Source organism: Centruroides sculpturatus, unplaced genomic scaffold, assembly GCF_000671375.1.
Source record: "Centruroides sculpturatus isolate CEXI.00-Female unplaced genomic scaffold, Cexi_2.0 scaffold120, whole genome shotgun sequence".
NCBI lineage: Eukaryota > Metazoa > Arthropoda > Arachnida > Scorpiones > Buthidae > Centruroides > Centruroides sculpturatus.
In genome coordinates, this window is record NW_019384554.1 from 253,767 (window position 1) to 281,314 (window position 27,548).

The following is a 27,548-nucleotide window of genomic DNA, read 5'->3' on the forward strand; positions in this document are numbered from 1 at the left end:
TTTAGGAAGAAAATTTCCTATCAAATTTACTTTTGTATTTTATTTTAAAATATTTTAATACAGTTCAGAACTTCTACATTGCCTCTGCTGATTGGAGGATACATGACAGTTTTTGGTTATTGATTTAAAAGTTTTATCAATATTAACCAGTAAACTGTTGTCTTTTGAATTATGGCTATGATGGCCAAACAATATCAAAAACTAATGCTGCACTAATGCTAAGTTGAAGTTTTTACAACAATGCTGTTCCTTGGGAATCTTTTCTGTATCAATGGTAGTCATGCAATATTTTAATACTTTAAAGACATTTCTCTAATAATTTACTTTATTAAAGTTTAATCATTTTTATATAATTTTAATATTATATTCTGACTGTGGCTTCCCTAGCTTGTTCTAGTCTCCCAGTTGAGAAACATTGACTTAGATTACTGTATTTAAAACTCATCAAAACATTGCTATTATATCAGTGAAAAAACTTTAAACAGATAAATTTGTATCATCCCTTCTGTGATAATATATAAAATAAGACATTTTTAGTCAATTAATTTGTAATATAGTAAACCCACATTAACTCACACTAATAGAGGGTGGAGATTGTCTAAGTTAGTGGATGTTTTCTCTGATGACATGGAACATGAGAAGATGGATATACAGTACAGTAATTTATTATCATCAGCTTTACACAGAAGTTTTACTAAGCTTTAGTAGGTCATACTATTGAATTTATTATTACAGGAAATAAGCTCAAAATATTTTATGACCTGTACAGTATACAGCAATATATAGTCTTTAGTAATTTACTGACTACAGTAATATAATGCATAAAGTAATGACAATACATTACTGACATACAGTAATATATTGCAAAGACTTCTGGATATCAAAAACACTTCATAANTTATATGGAAAGCTTTTTGATCTTAATATAATTCAATATTCTGTAACTAATTTCCTTGTAAACAAATTCTTAATTCAAAATTTTGAACATTCTGGTGTCATTAAACATTCTTCTTGATAAAAAATTCTATGTTTATCTTTACATATTGATTACAGATACATTAAGTTAATTTAATAAAAACTTATTTTTCATTATATTTGTTATTTTATCAGACAATTTTGTACTGGTGAATATAAAAAAGATGGAGTTCCAATTGGATATAAAAGTTCAATTTTTCATAGGTATGTTAATAAATAAATTTTTATAATTTATTTTAATTACTGTAATGTTTACTTACCATATATGTCAGTGTATAAGTTGACTCAAGATTTTTAGCTCAAAATTCTGGGTTTATACCTGTTGCATAAGTTTACACCCAGACGTATGATAAACTATTTGTAGGCTAGATCTGAAATGTGTATATACTCCACAATAACTTGCGTGGTAAAAGCATATAATAAGACCACAGTACTTTCATTGAGACACTAAGTGTAATACAGTAGCTTTTAATATATTATATAACTAATACAAAAAGGGCTGAAGCAACAGAACCTATATAGGAAACCAAGAATCTACTAAAAATTTTCAGTAAGTTATCTTGGTGAGAACTCTGTTATGTATCAGGTCTATTGGTATACAAATTCAACCAAAAATCAACACTGATAATAAAATATTAACAATTTACATAACATAGTACTATGACAATAACACTACATATGGCATATTATAGTAGAACATTGTAACATTCTTTTGCTTAGCATTCTGATATAGTCAGTACATATGTACAGATATAGAAACAATGTGGGATGTAATGTTCATTTATACTGAATTTTCATTGCTTTTATAAATCTTTATAATGAAACAAGTTCATTAAATACAAGTTTTAGGTGGAAGCATTTGTAGCAGTCTGTTGGAGTTAGTATAAGTGGTATGCAGATTTACTTGCTTATCACTCTGTGATAAATGTCTACTTTTATACTGACAGTATAAGTTGATTACTGGTTTTGTAGAGATTTTTTTTATAATGTTGAGTTAGACACCATTATATACAATATGTACAGTACTCGATAAAATTTTAACTACAAAATATGATTCAAAATATAAAATATTTTATATTTTTTATATTTTGAATCATATAAAAAAATTTCCAAACTGAGTAAAACAGAAAACAAATTTATTTATTAGTGTCACAGTACCATTGATTGAATATTATATTAATTATATTATTCTTCAAATTATTTTCTATCCATAATAAATATCATTACTATCTTTCAACTCTTTGAGTTTTTTTAATATTTATTTATTACTAGCATCCCCGTCGCAGCCTGCCCGCTCTTATATACATATAGAACTTAGAAAATTTGAACTAATTGTTCATTAATTATTTTTGAGTGATCAATGTGTACTATTGCAGTAGAGTTTTGCAAAATATAAAAAAATAAAATCATAAAACTTCTGAATAAGTTATATTGATGTGAAACCTAAAAAATTCCTCGCTNAAAATGTTAAATATTCTTCTTATACTATAAAAGTATTTTTTTTAATATAGCAAGTTTATGACATATAGTACTGATTTTTTTACGTATAAAAGCATGCACTTATATATTCAGAAATAAGGTGTGTATTTAATGTATATGTATATATATATGTTACTGTGAATGACCGAAATGGGGGGAATGTCAACATTCACACAGTTGTTTGCGGTAAATGTCAACATTCACACAGTTGTCTGTGTCGACATTAACTGGCGAATGTCGACATTCACAAATATTGGTCTTTCACAGTAACATATATATTTATTTATTTATTCTGAATTGTCTTAAACTGATATATTTAATGTCCTAAATTGTTTGAAAATGATTGTTTTTTTTAAGAACTTGGATTTTTAAGGACACAGAAATTATTAAATGACCTAATTCCACAAATATGACGGTCGTCACGTCTAAATTTGGCCCCGTCTCACATGACAGCAGTTTTACCAACTGAAAAGTAATGTCGCTTTGATTTAATTCGAAATAATTCCATTTCTAAAACGTAAACATTGTGCTTCTTCCCACGAAGAATTACATATAAATACTCAGATTTTCACGTTATAAGCAGAAACTCGAGTGATGTACTTCCAGAAACGATTAAAACTGCCAAGTATTGAGTATTTTAACGATTTTATAAGAAAGATATTATGAATATAGCGCGTTGACCTGTAGCAACGAGCGCATGCGACGCGTGAGAACGCATGCTTCGATGTTTGTCATTACAACACGTATGACGTCACACAATACATTCAACACTATAAATGTTTACTGAAGATGCTTTAGAAAAATATATATATATTATTTCAAATCATGACATTATAACTTACAGCATTAAATTGGCGTCTTTCATCTTGACTTAGTTTATGTTATAATAAAGCGATGAATGGGATTTAATTAGGAAGGGGGAAAATACTTCCCCTTTCCTTCGGCGGCCAAACCGCCTTTGTCAAAAATAAACAATTACGGCTCCATCTGGAGTACCGTAATCAATCTATTTCCCTCGTCTACTACATTTCTAAAAGATTTTTTTCTTTTCGGGAGTATGAATTAATTTTAATCATTTTACGTTATTAAATTATTCGCACTTTTTATTATTTATCTTAAAAATTTTTTAAATCTTGATGTTGAGTTTAATGTTAGTCGTAAGGTGGCGCTAAAAATAGCCATGTGTTTGAATCTGCGTATGAAGACATTTTCGCGGTTTCACTGATTTGTTTTTCAAATAAGTAAAATGTCGACTTGGAGTCAATTACAACAACAGCTTCGACATCCAAATAATCCAGTTGTTTTCTTTGATATTACAATCGGAACTACGGTGAGATATAAGTTAAAAGTATTTACATGTGAGATGATTTAAACACTTTTTGGCACTCAATATCCTAACATTTTACATAGATTAAGATTATGAGAAATTTATCAATGACTAAATTAAATTTTACTACAAACAGATCAATAAAATATTATTCGAATTTGATCTTCATATGTTTTAAATATATTCTTACATAACATAATATGGGTAATGTAAATAAAAGTATTTTGAGTTTAAAATACATAACTTAAGATGTTCTCTGCTGTATGAATACAATGTGAGATTAAATTGACTAAATAGATTTAATAATGGAAGTTAATCTTAGAACACAGAGCATCGTCAATTTTACCGACGCAAGTTATTCTTTAGTTTGTACCCTCTGTCTGCTTCAGAAAATCATATATACAGTAATACCCCGCTTAACGCTGATTCGATATAATGCTGTTTGCTTGAAGCCTTAAAAGAAGCTCAAAATTTATGTTGATTTAAATTATCACGGCATTTTATTGATTTGTATATAATATGATTATTTACGAACACGAACCAATCAGAAAAAGGTGGTAAAAAGGTGTACTTTCTTTAAATCTATGTTTGTTTGGTGCAATTTTGGAGAAAATTTAACATCATGGATTCCATAGACAATATCAGCTTCGCTTGGGAAAGAATTAACTGATAAATGCACGAACGAAGTGTGTAAGAAGTTATGGCTGAAGGAATCCAAGAATTCTCAACGAGAAGAGCCTATTGCTGTATCATTAGATTGATCAAACTCAACCTAATCAATACAGCAGGACTAGAAGATGTAAACGAGCAGGATATTGAGGAGTTACCACAGGTTTCTAGTGTGTGTCTTATCAATGACGACCTTCAAGAACTGGCAGAACAAGGAATCCATGTACAACTGGAAAACAGTGATTCTGAAAACGAAGAACCCAAACAATTTCTCTACAGATTTCCTTAGTAAAAGTTTGGTAACAATAACCAAATTTGTTAATCAAATTGTAGCAAATGATCCAGATGTTGAAAGGAGTGCAAAATCAAAATGAGGCATTTTGGATGTAATCTTCCACTACTGACATTTGCTTAAGGAAAGAAGGAAGCGACAAATGAAACTTCACGACTTTATTGCAAAAGAACAAGAATTTCAGAAAAGTCAAGACCTTCATCACAAAAAATGAACTTTACATTTCTGTGTGCATATGTTTGTGTGTTATTTAACATATTATTGTACAAATTAATATAAAAATAACTTAAAATTAAAGTAAAATTTGTTTATTTTTGGTCGCGTGTTCCCCTATCCCTATTTACTCTATGTTAAAATTACCTCATTTAACACTGTTTCATTTAGCACTTTGTCATCTAGGAATGCATCCCCCGTGTTAAGCAGGGTCTTACTGTACTTATTCCTAGAAAAATAATTATTAGAGGAAAAAAATGATCATTACTACTTTGCGTGACATGCTACGAGATCATCTTGCTGCTCTTGAAGCAGAAATATTATTTATTTTATTTGGTCATTTGTAGGATACGCAAAGTAAATGAAGAGAAATGATTTCTTCGTACGTCTAAGTGAAGAGCTAACTAAATCGTGAATGAAGATGAGGTTAGAATCGCACATATTGCAGACACAACTGCACTTCATCATAGGAAATGTTTTATGGTAAACTACTGCCATTTCCAAAGAGAATCCGACATTTCAAAACAAAATAACAATTTGTCATATTTAATGTTTGAAAAACCAAGCTATTTTATTACTACATATTGCAGTTGAGGTATGCTGCAAGCAACATTGTGCAAATCAGTGTGTTAATTGCTGTAAATAAATTTTATAATAATAATTTAACATTTGAAATTGTATCAAAACTAGAATATTTCAACGAATTTGTTATAGTACTGTCGGTAGGTATTCTGAAATGAAACTAATTAATAAAATAAATTATCATAAAATTTATGATGCTTTGTGTTATTGTACTAATGTTTTATGCTTTGGGTTCTAGAGTTAATTTTAATATTGTGTTTACCTGAAAATAAGACTGGGTCTTATATTAACTTTTGCTCCAAAAGACGTATTAGGTCATATTTTTAGGGAGTGTTGCTTCCAAAGGTGTTCACTTGGGTAAATATCCAAGCATTTATACTTAATTATAATTTATATTATCATTTATTTTAAGTATTAAGGTCAATAATAATATTTATTTATATTTAATTATATATTAATATTATTATTTTATAATTTGGTCCACACAAATCACTGTTCCAACTGAATTTGAACATTTTTGATATATCGAAAATGTATTGTTTTGATATATTATTGTTTGATACATCAAAAATGTTTTAATCAGTTAGAACAGTGATTTATGTATGTTAAGAAGCTGAAGCTGTCCTAAAACCAACAAAAGCATTCCTTTGTGAAAAATTTAAACAGTTGGATACCTTAAAGTAAGCATTTTATAAAGATAATATGAAGCCAGAAACACAAGATGTAATATTTGTTAATTTTGATAGCAAAATTTCAGTAAAAATAAACTAACTAGCAAAAATACTTTTCATAAAATAATTTGCATAATATATTAATAAAAATCAGGATAGTAATTTTAAAAATAACTTAAACATGAAAATTGATTACAAAATTAAATTTTTTATAGTTTTTCTAACTGCATTATCAAGTTTATTATTTTCAGGACTTCTATCTCAAGTTGAAGAAACATTCACTTTGTTTTTTTTCTTTAGTTATTTAGAGTGCACACTATGCCTAGCCTATTCAGTATTTTCAGTATAATCATCATAATTAAATTAATATTTTAATAATTTAGAAGGTTCTGGAAGAAAAGAATTGGCTCAATGCAGGATGAGAATAACTGTCATGTTTACCCTCATACTGACTTATAAAATATATTGACTTACAAAACCAAATATTTATAGAAAAGCTTAGCAGATCTGTGTCAATAGAAATTCAGTAAAGTTAAAGTTTCAAAAGAGCTATGTTCATAGAAGAATTAATAAAAAAGTATTTTTGATTAATTGTTCAATAACATACATTTCAAAAATGTTTTTATGTTGAAATATAAATTAATATGGTATATTTTGTTTATTTTTAAAATATAAAATTCTGTTTCTATGATGATAATTACCAAGAATTAAGATTAGTATTAATATTATGTAGTATTTATCCTGTTAATTTTTTATTGTAAAAGTTTTAAATCAATTAAAATTATTTTTATAGGAAGTAGGAAGAATGAAGATGGAATTGTTTGCTGATGTTGTACCAAAAACAGCTGAAAATGTTCGGTGAGATATTTATAGTTTGAATTTTTAATATTATTTGTGTTATACAAAATTGCTGATGATTAGTAAGGATCATAAAAATTAATGTTTTGAGGTAAAAGAAATTTTACATTGTGTTATACAGTAATGTTTTATATGTATTTAAAGGTATTTGATATTTTCAAGTACTTATACTACTTTAAAGATATATTTTTAAATCTATTAATGTTTCATTTCTTTAAATTTTACTCTCCAGCAAGTATTTTTATTTGATTTTATAATTATTAATGAATGAATGAGATCATCCACATAAAGCATGGAAAATTTCTATAAAATGTCATACTACTGTGGTCCAGCATTTATTAGATTTCAAGAATGCTGAACTGCAGAATTTTAAACTTTTAATATGATATTGAATGAATTGAATAATATATGAATGATATATTCCACATTCTTTCAAAATATTATATGGGGCAGAGTCAAAAAGTAACTTTAATATGGTCCTAAGAAATGTAAATTGAGCTGTTGATTAAAGTAATGCAAATGCGATATCCTTTTCTTCATATACAGATACATGATGTGACTACATGCATAAGGTGCATATAGGCAAATATTGGACATATGGCATCATTAAACTAGAACCAAAAGGTTTGCTTTTTTGTAAACATGCTCGCGGGAGAAGTGCACAATTATTTGCTTTTCAGACAGTAAGGGTAAGAAACCTGCAGATATTCATTATAGAATGAAGAGGCAATATGAAAATGCATGCAAATTGCTTCAACAAATTAAATTACAAGTGGTGCAAAAAATATAAACATAGGGTATCAAATCTAGTTGATGCTGTTCATTCCAGTTGGCCTAGATCTACAAATACAGCAGATGCAATTGTTGAAGAGAAATAACTGGTACGTAAAAGTCATCACAATTAAACGTATTATGATTTCTTTGAAACCTGTAATCAGATCCAAATGCCATGATCTACTGTTCTGTTGTGTGCTGTATCATGACAGCACAGTCTTATGTAGCCCATGTAACAATAGAAAAATTGTAGATCTGCATTTAGAGTATCTTCCACATCTTACTTATTCACTTGAACTTGTCCTGTATAATTACCATGTGTTTGGACTAGTGATGTGCCGGATTGTTAAAAATGTATATCCGCGGATACGGATCATTAGTGTCTAGATCCACGGATACGGATACGGATCTCTACTTTCGTACTCAGTTGGCGCCGGTTTGTGTGACCTTGGACCGATAGTTGATGCTTTGCATTAATAACGCGACGTGTTTTGACTTGCACTGCGCATGTTTTTGTTTATAGTGTGAAAGTGTGCTAAATTAGAATTCACCACAAAGGCAGACAGGATAAAGTAACAAAAGTTGATATAATTTTCCAATTAAGCTATTTCGCGTCTTTATAGTGTGAAAGTGTGATAAATTAGAATTCACCACAAAGGCAGACAGGATAAAGTAACAAAAGTTGATATAATTTTCCAATTAAGCTATTTCGCGTCTTTATACAGATTCTATTTTGGGGGATTCCAACTTCACGGTGCAAACAGTAGCATGCGAAATTACAGCAATAATAATAGTTTGCTGTATCCAAAGCACGTGTACAATACAGATCCCGATCGCAAAAATATAACCTGGAACCTTAAAACTAACCTTAAACACTAACTTAACACTAATAACAGAAAAAGGGATAGAATTAAGAAGACAGAAAAAATGGTAGATATGATAGAAATAGGGATATCTGGAGTTTTGTCCCTTTTTTCGGCTTGTTTCTTTATGCGTACTATTGGGTGAGATAACACACTTCCTTCTCCTATAACTGGCCACTTCTCTTCTACAATAATTAGGATTTTTTCCTTCCACAGTCATCAATACGACCTTAAAACATGATCTTTTTTCTGAACTTATTTCTGAACTATCCGGTCATTGAAAATACGACTCCCAGTATTCTCACCTCGTCCGTACACTCTGCCGTCTGGTTTACGAATGACCTGCTACGTCACTTCTCTTTTTTCTGCGGCTCCTGCTTACACCTTTGCTCCTCAAATTTCTAGGAACTGCTCATCCCACCTAAGGGACAGGGAATAGATAAGAAAGTTCTAGAAGAAAATAGAATAGAACAAAGGGTAAGAAAGAAGAAACTAAACTAAACTAAAATTAATATTTACAAAAATATAGCGTACTGCCACAATAATTTAGTGCAGTGTTTCCCAACCTTTTTTGTGCTATGCCCCACCTAAGCCTTTCTAAAATTCTTATGTCTCCCTAACATATACAGCGGCTATATGGTTAACTTAAACTCTGGACAAGTCCATTTTCGAATTGCCCTCCTTAGCAATACGATTGTCCCCTGTGGGGCGTGGGCCCCACGTTGGGAAACACTGGTTTGTGGCTAGTGTGACACGGGATAGCGTAGATTACGTTTGTGTTTTTGGAGAGTGTTGAGTTAAATTAAAATAAAAACAATGTCGACAAAAAAGTTTAATAGTGTAATATGGAAATATTTTACGATAGTAAACGACGAATGTGCTATTGCTACCTATCTTTAAAATTTCATATAAGTAATGAAATTCATTAAGATAAAAGATCCGTTAACCCTGCGTTAGTGCACTGAGTTTTTTTTCGGCATTAGTGCAGTGGGGCGTTTGTCCACCCCGACATTTTTTTGGGTCCATAAACCATGTAAGTAAAAATTCATAAAGATTTACTCATTTATTTGGTAAAGGCATGTGTCATTATACATATGATTATATTCAGNTATTTTTTATATAATTTTCGACTTATAAAATTTTTCTGTAGTTATTCAGTGTTTATCATTTGAAATTATATGAAGATAAAAAGAATAGATGATAGTTGTAATAATTGATATTATAATCATCTAAGTTATTTAATGAAAAAAAAAAAGTTGCTAGAAATTACATCATACTAAATAAAATCACAAAGGAACTGGAGGAAGAACTTAATTAATCTAGACCATAAAATTACTCCAGCAGGTATTTTGAATAAACAAAAATGTTTTCAATCTTGCAATCTTGCATTTCTTAAATTTGTTGAAATGCTTTTGTATTTGTTGCAATACAGGCATCTTCCTCAGCAGTATCCATTTAAAGTTATGACCCTTACAAATGCAAAATAAACATTTTCAAACTAACTATGAGTTCAGAATACAATATATAAATGTGTTTAATACACAAACTGGAAAAGTATTTTTGATTTTCAAAAGACAGAATAAATGTAGAAATTTCACCAAAATGGTACATTGTCTGGGGGGAACAGAACAAAAAACATTATTGTCCCCTTTCAAAACAGTACATATGGTTAGTCTGGATATGTTGTAATCTGTTGGAAAGCCATTAAAAAGTATTGAGTTATGATTTGAAAAAATCATAACACAATGTTTAAATTACTTTTGAACGTTGGTATATTGTATTGATTAAATTAAAATTGTTCTGTAGGATCTGATGCTGAGACAGTTGTCTCAAAAAAAAAAAAAAACATTTTATCTTACAATGTAAATAGGACTTTTTAACTTAGAGCAGTGTTTCTTAACCTTTTTTGACCTTTAGTTCCTTTTGAGTTGAATATTTTTCTGCAGCACTCATAATAGTAGCAGAAGGAAAAATTCAATTACACTTTTAAATATTACAAAATGTGTTTTTAGTTAAAATAATTATAACACAATGTTAAATTGGATAACTTTCAAACTTTAAATTCAAAACGTGTGTACATACAATATTATCAATACTACATGTAATTATTATTTTTTAAAATACTTAAGTTCAGCTCCACACTCAATTTTGCACCAATTTCAGAGGTAAACAATTGATGGAGTTAAATTGAAGTTTCACAGTATAGGCACTCTATTCATTTATAAGCAATAGGGCTATATATTAATAATAGATATCCTTTGGAAAAAAATGAAAATGAAATGCTTTGCATACACATAAATGAAGACGTAGAATCTCACACAAGAAACAAATGTATGTTGTATGNTCATGAAGCTACTGAAAAGGATACAAATATTTCTTGCGAAATCTATGAATAGTGCAACTTTTAAAACGTTGGGGGTGGCGAAACACCCCACTGCATTACTCCAGGGTTAAAGATCCGCTAAAAAGTAACGGATACGGATACGGATATCCGGCACATCACTAGTTTGGACTTTTCAAGGAGGCACTAGGTTGGACAAAGCTCAACCCAAAGGACCATATTAATTAAACAGGCTATGTATAAGTGACAATGTAATAAGTTAGATTCCTGAGAAATTTAGGTCTTAGTGAAGCAATGGTAAATGTTCATTAAGTATGATGGAGACTTGTGATAAAGTGACATATTTGTTCCAATCCTATTTTTACATATCAGAAAAATAAAGAATATTAAAGTTACTTTTGACTCATGTATGATTTAGTAAACACTATATGTCAAGTGAACTGTTATTAAGTTTTTTACTATTCACAGACGAGCAATGGGGATATATTTTTCAAACTATAATTTGAAGTTGATGATTTTAAAATTAAGATAAAATTTTAATTTATTTTATCATTTAAGTAGTGTCAATCACATTATTTATCATCTGTTATANATATATATTGGGTTGTTTGGAAAGTAATTTTGTTTTTTTACCACCAGAGGAATTAGTTGTATTCTTATCTAGCAATTTTAAACCATATTGTCATTATATATTTTGACAACTGATATTTCAAGCTTATTTGTAAAAAAATTTGATTGATTCTGTGCATTTTTTTTTCTGTCTTTCCAAATATGGAAAATTGAAAGCAGCACTTTTGGCATATTTTGCTTTTTTTATTACCAAAAAAGTAAAAATGCTATTCAAGCAAAAAAAAAAATTGTGTGTTGTGTATGGAGAAGATTTGTTGACAGAACGACAGTGCCAAAACTGGTTCACAAAATTTTGTTCTAGCAATTTCAGTATTGAAGATGCACCATATTCTGGAAGGCTAGTTGAAGTTGATGAAGACAAAATAAGGTATTGATTGAAGCAAACTGCCAAATAACAACAAGAGAAATTGCTAAGAGATTATATTTGTCAAATTGAACCATTTATGATCACTTGAAATGACTTGGTTTCGTTTCAAAGCTCAATATATGGGTTCCATATGTTCTTAAAGAAAGAGATTTCAAGAGAAAGAAATTGCATTCTTTGGTAGGAATTTAAGGGAATTTTTTTTTTGAGCACTTCTACCAGACAATTTCACAATTGATTTGAACGTGTACTGCCATCAAATGGATAAATTGAGTGATACCATCAAATAGAAAAGGCCAGAATTGATCAACAGAAAAGGTGTAGTGTTTCACCATGATAATGCCAGATCTCACACAAGTTTGGTAACTCGTCAGAAGCTGTTACAGCTTGGATGGGATGTGCTACCACATCCACCATATTCACCAGATCTGGCACCCTCAGATTATTACTTGTTCTGTTCTTTACAAAACTTTTTAAACAGTGAAACATTTACTTCAAATGAAGATGTCAAAAATCACTTCAATAAGTTTTTTTGTAAGCAAAGATCAAAATTTTTATGAGCATGGAGTCATGCTACTACCAGAAAGATGGCAACAGGTATCTGACCAAAATGGTCAATATATAATTCAATAAAATATTTATATATTATATGAAAATTGTTTTTTTCCCCACAAAAAAATGAAATTACTTTCCAAACAACCCAATAACAAAAAGCTTAGTTAAAGAGGGGGGGAAAAATATATATATATATATATTTCTATAGCTAAGTTTTTATATGGAAANGTTCCTTGTAAACAAATTCTTAATTCAAAATTTTGAACATTCTGGTGTCATTAAACATTCTTCTTGATAAAAAATTCTATGTTTATCTTTACATATTGATTACAGATACATTAAGTTAATTTAATAAAAACTTATTTTTCATTATATTTGTTATTTTATCAGACAATTTTGTACTGGTGAATATAAAAAAGATGGAGTTCCAATTGGATATAAAAGTTCAATTTTTCATAGGTATGTTAATAAATAAATTTTTATAATTTATTTTAATTACTGTAATGTTTACTTACCATATATGTCAGTGTATAAGTTGACTCAAGATTTTTAGCTCAAAATTCTGGGTTTATACCTGTTGCATAAGTTTACACCCAGACGTATGATAAACTATTTGTAGGCTAGATCTGAAATGTGTATATACTCCACAATAACTTGCGTGGTAAAAGCATATAATAAGACCACAGTACTTTCATTGAGACACTAAGTGTAATACAGTAGCTTTTAATATATTATATAACTAATACAAAAAGGGCTGAAGCAACAGAACCTATATAGGAAACCAAGAATCTACTAAAAATTTTCAGTAAGTTATCTTGGTGAGAACTCTGTTATGTATCAGGTCTATTGGTATACAAATTCAACCAAAAATCAACACTGATAATAAAATATTAACAATTTACATAACATAGTACTATGACAATAACACTACATATGGCATATTATAGTAGAACATTGTAACATTCTTTTGCTTAGCATTCTGATATAGTCAGTACATATGTACAGATATAGAAACAATGTGGGATGTAATGTTCATTTATACTGAATTTTCATTGCTTTTATAAATCTTTATAATGAAACAAGTTCATTAAATACAAGTTTTAGGTGGAAGCATTTGTAGCAGTCTGTTGGAGTTAGTATAAGTGGTATGCAGATTTACTTGCTTATCACTCTGTGATAAATGTCTACTTTTATACTGACAGTATAAGTTGATTACTGGTTTTGTAGAGATTTTTTTTATAATGTTGAGTTAGACACCATTATATACAATATGTACAGTACTCGATAAAATTTTAACTACAAAATATGATTCAAAATATAAAATATTTTATATTTTTTATATTTTGAATCATATAAAAAAATTTCCAAACTGAGTAAAACAGAAAACAAATTTATTTATTAGTGTCACAGTACCATTGATTGAATATTATATTAATTATATTATTCTTCAAATTATTTTCTATCCATAATAAATATCATTACTATCTTTCAACTCTTTGAGTTTTTTTAATATTTATTTATTACTAGCATCCCCGTCGCAGCCTGCCCGCTCTTATATACATATAGAACTTAGAAAATTTGAACTAATTGTTCATTAATTATTTTTGAGTGATCAATGTGTACTATTGCAGTAGAGTTTTGCAAAATATAAAAAAATAAAATCATAAAACTTCTGAATAAGTTATATTGATGTGAAACCTAAAAAATTCCTCACTACACGCATTCGATTCTGAGCCGAATGAATTTGTTGCCCTTCCAGTCTTTACTGTAGAAGTGTAGATGCACCTGCAGAAACGATTCGAAAACCCGCCATAAGTACTGTACACATATGGCCATCTAGCGTGATCACGTCACTTTTTTAATTCCTCAAAGACTTTGCTAATTAACTAATTATAATTTAATGTCAGTTCTTCAAATATAATAATAAACTTCAATAATAGACTTTTCTTATAGACAGCGTGTGTCACCATCTAGTGAAGAGAGAGAGAAATAGACAAAAATCTGTTGCAGTTTTATTTAATTAATAAAAAATCTGTAGGTTTGATTAATGGTAAACATTCCAGGGATCATAAAGATGCTACAGTTAAAGTTTGGTAACGATTGGTTCAGTAGTTTTCACAGTTAGTGGTCACAAACGAAAAATACGTTGTCTCTTTATATAGTAGTATAGATAATATTTCAATTTTCTACAGTAATATAGTGGAATATTCTTAATGGGTTCATTGTTTTTCTTTTGTTGTAATATAGCTATGATATATTAAACTATCTTTCACAAATGCTTCAATAATACTTATGTACAATAGAATCTGCTAATGTAATCATGGATGTTGTTTAGTTGTCTGATGTTTTCAGAGTTAATATGCTATAAAACATAATTAAAATACATTTATAAAACTTAACTATAACTAAATGTCCAATTACAATAAGTAAATATTATCTTTAGATAGGCATTTTTAAAGTTGTCTTCTCATGTTATCAATCTCAAAACATACAGCATGCTGATAACATGCAATTGTTAACAGTTATCAGTTTTATCCAAAGCTTTAAACATTAATCATTTTAATATTATTTATTCATATTACTATGTCTTAAATTATTGGTATTTCTTTCTCAGTTATACAATATTTATTAATGACAGTACAAAGATGCAAATAACAAAAAGCATTTATTCTGGCAGAGTAAACACTAGTATTGTGTTGTATTCCAAAGACACACGGCAAGTTTTCCATCAAATATCTTTATTAATTGAGTCGAAACAGGTTGAGTTTTAATTAGTTGAGAGGAAACAGGACACTGTTTCAAAAAACAAATCAAAAAGCATTTAATCAACTAACATTGAAAAAATATATAAAATTAAGTGATTATTGAGTTTTTTTGAAATTTATGGATGTCACTATTTTCAAAACTGACTCATTTGTCAACATCAACAGAGAGACTTTTTAATACTTGATTGCTTCTTGTTCTTTCTTTTGTTTTTTGGGAGTAAGTATTGCTTAGTAGAACTTATCACATAGGAATACTATTAGATGAATAGACTTTATTTTGACTTGTTGTATTCATTTTAAGGTTTTGTGTTTTTGTATATTATTTTTTAGCAAGTTTTAACATTTATGTTTTACAGTTTTTCTAGTTTTACCCCCATTTTACCCTGTTGTTTTATATATTTCATTGTTCCAGCAGTCACATGTAAATATTATTTCAGTTTTAACAATTGTACAATATGGACTGAAAAGGGGCAAACAGCTCAAAATGCATATTTGTTTTAAAGTCTATGTTATTCATCTAATAGTGTCCCTGTGTGATAAGTTCTATTTAGCAATTTTGTGCTTACTTAAGAGATTTTTTAAAACAATTTGTGCTCTCAAAAATTATTATTGATATCATTGCCAAATTTTTTCTTGACTTCATTTTTTATTTTCTTTTTATTTTAGCACAAAATACTAAATAACTACTACAATATTAAAACAAATATTGTTTAAGATTTTGAATAAATAAAGCAAGTTATAACCTATTGATTTAACTTACTTCATTCATAACGAATGGAGTAAGTTGTGCATGTGAAGCTCAACAAAGCCACTATAATCTAATGTTTCCAGTATACTGACCACCTCAGAGGTCTGAAAGCACTTGAAATTCACTAATGTGACATTAAAGGCATGTGCATAAATTTAAAAAAAAAATCTATTATATGCAAGGCAGAATTTTTATGAAAAGCCTGGATAATTCAATTATAGTTTAATATGCAAACATGCAGTTGTATCATTTTGAGTTTTTAGCATATTCTATTAATTTTTTATTTCTTATGTTTGTTAATACAGTCTATTTTAATGTATCATTATTTGTATAGTTTTTTTACACTGTAGGGGAAATTATATAATAAGTTTCAATTTTGTATCTCATTCTTGTAAGCATTCCATGTTTAGAACATTTTGACCTGAAGAAGATCTAATTAGGATCTAAAGCATTTTTCAGTGTATATACTATGTACTATAAAATCCAGTATAACATTTAATCAAATAATGAGAAATATAAAGCATTTTTCGGTGTATATACTATATATTTCTTATTATTTGATTAAATGTTGTACTGGATTTTAAAGGTATTTGTGGTGTTATCTTGATTCACAATGAAGGTATGTTTTAATTATATACTGTACTAAGCTATGCCCTCTTATAGTAAAGTATGTAATCCTGAGTTAATCTGATGATGTAATTTCAAATACTGTTTAAAAAGTAAGAATTGCTCTGAAAATATTTTCAGCATATTTTATTTAAACTTCAATATGATTGATTATACAAACAGAAAATAAATAATCCAGGAAGAGAACAAGTGTTTAATTCTAGAAAAAAAAAAAAAAGATAGCAAATTCTTAATTCTCCATGCTGTACTTCATATACTAAATTAACAGAGCATATTAATTTATTATTGAAATAAATAATTTTATTTTGCCTTAGATAAGAAAAATGTTTTCTAATATTAATAAATTAGACAGTTACTTTCATATGATTTAAATATATGTAAAGATTATATTTTTATTTCTGTAAATAATTGCTTAAAAGTCGAATTTATTTTCAATTAAATATTTTAATTATGTATAATATCCAATTTTGAAAAGATTTTTTTTTTCTTTCTTTAAGACAATTTTTTCTAAAAAAAAAATATTTTAAAAGTTTCTTTTAATTATTAATAAAAAATTATTTCTATTTATTTATGATTTATTATATTATATTTTTAATAGTCTTATTTTTAAAATATTTATTTTTTAGAGTTATCAAGGATTTTATGATCCAAGGTGGAGATTTTGTTAATGTATGTATTTGACAGTTTATATGAATAAACTATATTTTGTTAAAGTATATATTTATAAGTGAATTTATTCTTTTAATTTGATATTTATTTTTGCATAATTAAAATTATTATCTGAACTTTTCAGTAAAGACATTAGAAATTATATCAGTGAATTTACATTGCTATAAACCCAAACATCTAATTATTATTTAATAATAATAAATTTGCTTTTTATTTAAATAGTTTCTATATTTTAAACATTTAAAACATAGAAATTTTGAATTAACAGTTTGTTTAAATTATGCATTCATACATAATATAATAATTAATTATTTTTAACATTTACTCTTATCTTTAATTCAATATTAATAAATTTGTAATAGCTGATTTATTTTAAATCCAATTTGCTTTGTTAATCAGAAAAATTTTTCGACAAATCTCTTCCTAATTTGATTTTTAATATTATTTTTTAGCATATTTTTATGTATTATAAAAATATCTTTTGTATAACCATTTTAATATATATATATAAATGAGGATGTTTGTTTGCTATGCATGCCTGTTCCATTTGACCAATTGCTATGAAACTCGGCAGTTATGTTCAAATATTTTCAACTGAAAATATTAATTGTATTTCTATATATTAATTAATTTCTGTTTATATTTGATTGCTGTCTTTACATGTAGCACTATTATTGGAAAAAAAATTAACAAAATAACTAACTAAATATAATTCTTACAAAAAAGAATATAATTTTAAAAAATATATATTATGTTCACTGAATTACTGCAGCACTGATAATGATGTGGTGTGAAATAGATGTGCCATTACACCATTACTGCAACAGGTACATAGCACTTGCTGCATTCAGTATAGCAGTGTTTTGCTCTTGTACATCATACTTTTCCTGTTAGCAATAGATTCATGCCAGTTATGTATCTAACTCTGTTTGAGGAAAAATTTTTGAATTGAAATAATGTGACTTGCAGTACAAATTGAAAGTTCATATATAACTATATATGAATCTAGTCCTTTTTCTCTTACGATTTATGTCTGGTCTCAACTTTCATCTATCTAACTCCTTTCTCAAGATTAAGAAGCGACAGTAATAGATGGACGACAGTGGGAATTTATTGGTCTGCAATTTTTTCAAATTGCAGCCTAATGAATACCCTTCAGTAATCAAATGGATAAAAGCATCGAACACCGATAGTCAGTTGTGGGTTTGCACACAACTATGTGGAATTTTCTGGTTTCTTTGTTTTAATAACACTTGACTTGGGGCCATCTTTACATAAAAGTCTTTCTGGGATGCATCCTCCTTGGCAGATCACTCATGTTGCATTTCCATAACCAAATTCACCAAAGTAATTCTAATAATTTTTCTATAAATGCAATATTTTTGAGGACATGCTTAACTACTGGGAAACTGGACATCCTGTCTCCTCCCCTGATTTCATCTCCTTAGTAACTCATAAATCCATTGTCCCAAACTTCTTTCACTGATACTGCTTAAAGATGTTCTAATGTTCAACCACATTAATGCACAGTACATGCAACAATTTTAAGGCACAAAGTAGAGCTGGAAGTCTTTTTCTGTGCAGATGTCTATTTTTCCTATTTATTTTCATGGCAATGTTGCTTCATTCAAAATTTCCTGTGACACCTTACACAGATTACATAGTCTGTGTAATGTGTATTTTATTCACATGTTAAATCTTACTGTCAAATTTACTTTCACAAAATTATGGCATAATTCTCAAAACTTTCTTTTACTTGGATGTTTTTGCTAAGCTTTACTTTTTCAACCTGGTTTTACCAGTTTTTTACAGGATCACATAAAAGTAATTATTCTCACATTTTTACAAGATTTTTTTATTTATACAAGTTTTATATGAAGTCTTTCAGGCATTAAGGTTAGCAACTTCAATCACATGGCCATCACAACCTATCCAACACAGATCACTTTTCAAATATTAATAGTAGACCAGTATTAATTAGTAGTCATTGACCATCTTCTCTCCCAAGAGGAGGACAGCTATTACTTTTGGTCAGATTAACTTCAACCTTCATCTGCAACAGTCCCTTCTTCCTATCGGACCCACCAGTACGGTGGCATTCGAATAGGAAAATTACATAATATAATACGAGGTTACCAGCAAGCTCAAAATATGATTTAAGTGGTTTCTGAGGATGCTGAGTTTAAATATTTTGTCTATTTTTTGAGAAATTTGATTCATTGGCAGATCACCATTTGACATTCGGTTGTGAATGAAACAGTTTGTTAGTGTTAACATCAGAGAAAAAATACGATATCTTAAATTTTTTAAGATATTGTATTTTTAATTGGTGTATACCTAACCAAAAAAATTGTTCCATTTCGTACCATTTGAGTATCACAATAAACATGACAACAGTAGGCTAAAATAACCAAACTCTTTATATGGTTTTTGTTTTATTGTATTTGATTTATATAACTACAAAGGTTATCTTACATAAGGGTTTATATAACACCAAATGATTACCCTAACACATTTTTAAAATTTTCTTCCCTTACTGTACACAATTTAAAGAATTTTCAAAATGAGTTAGATTAGTCACTTAATGTGATAAAGTCTTATAAAAGATAACGTTTGCAGTTATATAAATCAAATACTATAATATAATATAATATAATAGGATTAGAAGTACAAAATAATTTAATAATCTTAATCTTTGCTGCTGTTATTTTTTGACTGAGCAATCCGGGCTTACCTGCTAGTAAATTTATAAAAATGTTTATTTTTATATTAATTATCAATTAAATTTACTTTCACATTTTATCAAATGTTAAAATTATATACAGTAAAAGTATAGCTGTTTATTTTTAATTTTAATAAAATAATGAAATCAGTAGTTTGCTAGATTAACTTTAGAATTAATGTAATTTAGCATACTAAAATTAAGAACTTTACATTAACTTTGATTCAGAAATCCAGTAGTTTTATTACAAAGTGGAATTACTTTATAGTTTAACACTTCATATTATTGTATAATAATAATACCTTTTTATTCAGAATAATTTTTAAAATATTTCTGTTAGTAACAAAAACAATAAACAAATTAAACAATTACCTACCTTGATTATGTTTGTAGGATCAGTTTGGAATGTGCAGTAATAATAACTATGTTAATTAATATAAAACCAATATAAAATTGTATCTTATCGTATTTTTATTTAAGATATGTTTTAGATTATTATTGATACAATAATTTAATTGATGAAATTACTCAAAAGAAATTATTCCATCTGTAATTTTATATCTTCTGCATGATTTTTTACATTAATCAAGCTCATAAAATGTAATACAAAAAAATGGTGATACTGCAATACATTTTTCAAATATCATTTATTTAATTACTAAATTTAACAATTATCAACAAATATAGTCTATTAATCATTGCATTAGGAATATTTATAATAATCATATAAATAATTACAACAAAAATTATTTTAAATAATAATTAACTACTTGAATTTTGTTTAATTTTATATGTTTTTAATAAATGCTTACACTATTCTAAGCATACCAGTGTGCTGTTGATTTCTTTCTATGCTTTTTGTTACTTATTGTTTTTAGTCTGATAATGATATACAGGGTTATTCATAGATCTGTAAAATGTTTTAAAAATTTAATATTTATAACGAAACAACAGAGAGTATATTTTTTAGCATTAAAATAACAGTAAACTCTCCAAGATTTTTCAGGAATAGTGCATACTTGTCATGGTTTATTGCTAGGAAGCAATAGTAGCAAATATGGCACTAATCAAATGACAGTAATGATTACATTTTTCAACAAGATGGCTGTCTGGCTCGTTACCATCACCACAATGATATGTCAATGCTAGATAGGAAGCATCAAACAAAATGGTAATTTTTTTCATGCATTGGCCACTCCAGAGACTGTAGTGGCCAATGCATGAAAGGATGCTGTCTTTGTTCCCCCATTCCCTCTAATCTCCAGGAACTGCATGACTGTATCATTGTGGTTGTGGCATTGGTTGACTGTGATGTGGGAGGTAATGGATTATTGGCTAGATGTCTGTTGCATCAGCAAAGGTGGACACATTGAATATTTGTGACCCATGTAAAAAAATCTTGGCATGTCATTTTATTTCAATGTTAAAAAATGTAGTATCTATTGTGTAATTTATGAATAATAAGTTTTTAAAATGTTTCACAGACGTATGAATAACTCTGTATAATAAGATGCATAAAAAGAGATGCAAACTTTGCAAATTCATCAGTAACAGGGTTATCTGACAATAAATTACACATTGTATTAGAACCTATAGAAAGTTTAGAAATTTAAAAGGATGATTTTACCAGTATTACCAGTTTCAAGTAATTTAAATAAAAGCTAAAAATAAAATTAAGATTTATGAATAACTAATCTTAGAACTTTAAAATGTTTTATTTTTTTAAATAGGGTGATGGCACTGGAGTTATAAGTATATATGGAGGTAGTACATTTCCAGATGAAAATTTCAAATTAAAACATGATGCACCTGGTCTGTTGTCAATGGTAATTAATTTTTTTATTCAATAAATTTTTATAGTTAAATTTTTTTCCAATTTAACCGGCAAAAATCATTATTTATTTGAATATGTATAACATAAACAACCTGATTATGATTAACTAATTAAGCAACAAAAACTATCAGATTGCTAACTAAAATATTTACTACTTTCATTAAATGAAGCTTAATTAATAATTCAGGAGGTTTTTGTTTGGCTAATTATCTATTAATTATCATATTATATTATGAATTTGTTATTTTTGTACTTATCTTGAAAAAAATCTTATTTTAATGTTGGATATAAATAAAATATTGATATAAATTTGTTGTTGAGTATAAACTAATAATTATTTTTTTATAAAAGTAACATGTAATTTTTGTAAATATAAAAAAAATGAAAATATATAATTAAAATATATTCATTTTTAATTACAAAGAAAAATATATTTGAATATATTACAGGCAGATATAATTAATTATATGTTAATAGGTTTTATTGTTTTATTTTTTTAAGTTAATGATAAATAGAAAAATTTCAAAGTTTATAAAATTGTGTATTAAGAGTATTGTACAGATACAAGGTTGTAGGAAATGTCAGTGAATATTTATTGAGTAAATAAACAGAAAATCCTTAAAATTTTATTTAGCATTTGAAAGTTTTCTGAACATGATAAAAAAAAATTAGGATAAAAATAAATTTAGAATATGGTAATAAAACTACAAAAAACACCATGATGATGATGATAGAAATTTAATTACTGTATAATTTATGAACATGCATATGTCAAATTGCTTCTCTTTTCCAATTAGAATGATATAAGAAATAAGTTATGTTAAAAATCTATTACAGTAGAACCTCGATTATCCGGACTAATTGGGGATGAAGGTAGTCCGGATAAGGAAAAATCCGGATAATCGAAACAAATACTTTAATTTGTCTTTTAATGATAATACAACACGTTTTCTTTTCGATGACATATCAGTAATATTAAAAGTAAATAATGTATTTAAATCGTGATCAAATTTTCAAGAAACAGACGTTCGTATTGAATTTGGACTACTACTGACCAACGCTAACAGACTACCTATTGTTTAAAAAGCCCTCTGGTGGCGCAAGAAGATGGATTTTATAAAATAAAAAGCAGTTGAAACTGCATTTTTATGAATAAAAATTTGACAAACTATTTATTGTTTCATGACGAGTAAAATTTTTTCGTCGCGTTCGTGGCTTTTAAGTAATGCATAAACCTTCGAGGCGAGGCCCTTCGGACCGCGAGGCACAGGCTGTGGCCCACGTCGTCCATGCCTTATGCCGCCCTTGGTCATAAAAATGATGTAATTTGAATATAAATTATTTATAAATACGTATGTCAAGTTATATTTTTATTACTACGTAAAATATATTTAAGAGTTTACGGCCACTGTGCCTGGTGAGACGTTGTTGAAACAAAAAATGTTATGCACTCCATCACGTACATAAACAGTATCGTAATTCGCCAAGTGCAAATCAGCAAATTCGTAAAATTTTTGTTTATTTTGAACAATCCGGATAATCGAAAATCCGGATAATGGAGGTCCGGATAATGGAGGTTCTACTGTAATTGCAAAAACAAAGAACTTTATTAAAAGATAGGCATATGTAAACTATAGTTGGTATGTGATGATAAACAAAATTTCAAGTAGCAAAGAATGTAAAAATCCTATGTGCAGAAAGCAAAGGTCATCCACACTTTTTAATTATTGTTGAGCCCAAGCGTATTTATTATATTTTTTAACAATTTATTATTGTGCATTAAATAAGTAATTGCTTTGCTGAATCTAGATAAATAAACTGTAGATTATCATAAACAGTACACACACAAGAAAAGCCAATGCTATATACTGTCCATGTATAAGTGAAGAGTTAAACTGAAAATTAGAATATGTGCTAATGAAAATCAGAATAGAAACCAAAAATGCAGAACACATATGTAAAAATGTAATATTGTAATTATAAATACTATTCAGTTGTTGATGTAATTGGTTGGGTAGCACTTCTAAATTCTAAATTTAATGCTACATTACTACCAATAGAGAATATCTTCCATTTTGTATGCAGGGGTACTGTGTAAATAAATCGCTGGAAATACAGACAAAACATGCAGGGGTACTGTGTCCAATCGCTGGAAATACAGACAAAACATGGAATACACAAAAATTGGACAGTAATTTTTACTCCCAAAAAGTGATTGTGTCTACATAAATTATGACATGTGGTAATCCTACTTTATGTTGATGCTGACATACAAAAGATTATTAGTATTATTGTACAAACAAACAATTAATTAACAGTAAAATGAATGTATTTATTAACTCATAAGATAATTTCTATATAAAAACTTTGTGGCTTTCCTGGTAACATCAAGCAAAACTAATGTATTATATTTTGAAAATATAACTCTGTTAGTATGCAGTTTTTTTTTATAAACTAGTTTGTTTTTGCAATAATTAAACGATATGGAATAATATTTTAATTAAAAAGAACAGTTTGATTACACAGATTTAAAAGTTAGAAATTGATAACTACTATATTTACTCTGTTTTGTTATAGTGTTATAAATCTACAACTTTTAAATGATAGTGTTTAAAGACTTAAAATGTCAATAATTACAAAGGAAATTGCCTAATTAAATTATTTAAAACACATGAATAAATATATATGTGTGTTTTAAATAAATTTTAAAATAGTTTTTCTATATACTAGGTTAAAAAATTACTAATATTAATAGAATGAATAAATAAAATATATCTTCTATTATCTTCTTTTGAATATCATAATAATTGAATTTATACAATGCTGTAAGATAATTTAATTAGGCAATTTTACTTGTAATTACTAATATAAAAACATTTACATTTATTATCAAAAAACAAAGTAGTAATACATTTTTCTGAAAAATAAATTGAAATACGTTATTATTTTTGATTTTCTAAAGATATATGAGAAAAATTTTACTGTTTAACATACATACATTTATAAAAAAATTTTGTCAATGAAAATTTTTTTATGCAAATAAATTGCAAAGTATGTAATACTTTTAGCCATAAAAATTATTTAATAAATTAATTTTTAACTTAGAAATGAGAAAAGTGAATAGTTTTCCTACTTGATGTATTATATTTATCCTTAATTTTTCTACTTACTAATTATAATGTACAGCCAGTATATTCATAAACTTTTATTTTTTGTTGAGATTTTGTAAATATCTGGAACACTTGAATGTGCTTTTTATTATTATTAAAAGTTTGACACACATTAAGACTATTGTTGCAAGTCTGTTTAGTTTTTTGTTTAGTTATTAGTTTTGTATATTATGAATTAAATTGTTATTCAATAACAGCTAAAATGTTCTAAAGTATATGTTTAGCTTTTGATATGCAATATATATAAAGTCATTCTGCCCATTGGGCACTAAGAGGGCCCTCTTTCATACTCATCTCTTCAGTCAGGCCCATAACAGAGGTAGCTAGGACCCAATTTATCTGAGACCAACCACCCATGAATAATTTCTGGACAGCTGCTCACCTGGATTTGATCCCAAGTCCCACAGTATCATAGGCTGACACCTTAGCCATCTCAATCATCTGACCATCCTAACAATACATTTAAACTCATTGTACTATTGCTAAAAATACTTCTGTTTATTATCTTAAAATACATATGCATTTATTCAAAGGGTTAATTAATGTTAAACCTGAAATGGCTACAGATTTACTAAATATGTTTATTCTTTTATATAAATGTTTATTAGAAAAAAGTGAATTTACCTACTTTTAAATTCAAATCCAATTAAAGACTTTTTTTTAATATTTTGTTTGAATATTNCATACATACATTTATAAAAAAATTTTGTCAATGAAAATTTTTTTATGCAAATAAATTGCAAAGTATGTAATACTTTTAGCCATAAAAATTATTTAATAAATTAATTTTTAACTTAGAAATGAGAAAAGTGAATAGTTTTCCTACTTGATGTATTATATTTATCCTTAATTTTTCTACTTACTAATTATAATGTACAGCCAGTATATTCATAAACTTTTATTTTTTGTTGAGATTTTGTAAATATCTGGAACACTTGAATGTGCTTTTTATTATTATTAAAAGTTTGACACACATTAAGACTATTGTTGCAAGTCTGTTTAGTTTTTTGTTTAGTTATTAGTTTTGTATATTATGAATTAAATTGTTATTCAATAACAGCTAAAATGTTCTAAAGTATATGTTTAGCTTTTGATATGCAATATATATAAAGTCATTCTGCCCATTGGGCACTAAGAGGGCCCTCTTTCATACTCATCTCTTCAGTCAGGCCCATAACAGAGGTAGCTAGGACCCAATTTATCTGAGACCAACCACCCATGAATAATTTCTGGACAGCTGCTCACCTGGATTTGATCCCAAGTCCCACAGTATCATAGGCTGACACCTTAGCCATCTCAATCATCTGACCATCCTAACAATACATTTAAACTCATTGTACTATTGCTAAAAATACTTCTGTTTATTATCTTAAAATACATATGCATTTATTCAAAGGGTTAATTAATGTTAAACCTGAAATGGCTACAGATTTACTAAATATGTTTATTCTTTTATATAAATGTTTATTAGAAAAAAGTGAATTTACCTACTTTTAAATTCAAATCCAATTAAAGACTTTTTTTTAATATTTTGTTTGAATATTGTATTATGATATTATTCCTTAATTTTTCAGAATTAAGTTAAAGATATCTTTCTAAATTAATTAGTAATTTATTATTTAATTATACAGTAATTTAATCAAATATTTTATGACTTTTTAATATCGGATTATAAACAATATTTAAAAAATAAATTAATAAACNACTATGATATTTTCTAGAACATTAATCTGAACTGCTGTATTGGAGCAATCATTTATAACACCATAAAATAAAATATATTAATTCAAACTGGACTTCTTTATTTAGGAAACCCATCGTAAAGAGATGAGATTTATTATAACAATTTGAATGAATTGCTACAATTGTTATAGCTATCTACAGGTTTAAAATGCTATTTTGAAAATTTAAATTGCCAGTTTAATAAAATTAACATTTGACAATAAATATAACTCTCAAAATTATATACAATTATAATTGATCTTATTCCATTCTAATTAAAAATTATGTTTACGTATAGATTAGATAACTTTTTATTCGATGAGGATTGCACTAGACATGCGTAGGATAGAATGTTATAATAAAGATTAACAACCAATAAGTCAAAATATTCATTTGTTTTTAGTACTACTATCTTTGTAATTGAATATTCACATCTTTTTTTGCATTTTCGTTTATGTATTCAATGCGTACTTTGTTTTTTTTTAAATATTTATTCAGTGAACAAGAAACAAGATTGTAAAACAAATGATACAAATCAATAAGAATAATTAAAACCAGAATTAAAAAAATTGATTTTTAAGTTTAATAATGATTTTCATATCAGAATACAAAGGATTGATTATAAATTTTTATTATAGCACTTAAATTAATTAAATCAAAAATTTTAATTGTCTTGGCAATGAAGTCAGTGCAAAGTA

At 27.4% G+C, this 27,548-nt stretch overlaps 2 protein-coding genes across 2 annotated transcripts in view; one reads left to right on the forward strand and one right to left on the reverse strand.

The window, feature by feature from the left end:
- LOC111623765 (protein SSUH2 homolog) overlaps nucleotides 1-3,431 on the reverse strand; it is a 48,394-nt gene extending 44,963 nt beyond the window's left edge. Inside the window, exon 1 of the mRNA XM_023366461.1 lies at nucleotides 3,297-3,431. Within this exon, the coding sequence (XP_023222229.1) occupies nucleotides 3,297-3,319 (23 nt within the window). The 5' untranslated portion in view covers nucleotides 3,320-3,431. The remainder of the gene's footprint in view (nucleotides 1-3,296) is intronic.
- A 196-nt stretch (nucleotides 3,432-3,627) lies between these two features.
- The window catches only part of LOC111623766 (peptidyl-prolyl cis-trans isomerase H-like), a 28,366-nt gene continuing 4,445 nt past the window's right edge, over nucleotides 3,628-27,548 (forward strand). Inside the window, exons 1-5 of the mRNA XM_023366464.1 lie at nucleotides 3,628-3,784; nucleotides 7,002-7,066; nucleotides 12,984-13,052; nucleotides 17,360-17,402; nucleotides 21,855-21,950. Coding sequence (XP_023222232.1) covers nucleotides 3,701-3,784; nucleotides 7,002-7,066; nucleotides 12,984-13,052; nucleotides 17,360-17,402; nucleotides 21,855-21,950 — 357 coding nt within the window. The 5' untranslated portion in view covers nucleotides 3,628-3,700. The remainder of the gene's footprint in view (nucleotides 3,785-7,001; nucleotides 7,067-12,983; nucleotides 13,053-17,359; nucleotides 17,403-21,854; nucleotides 21,951-27,548) is intronic.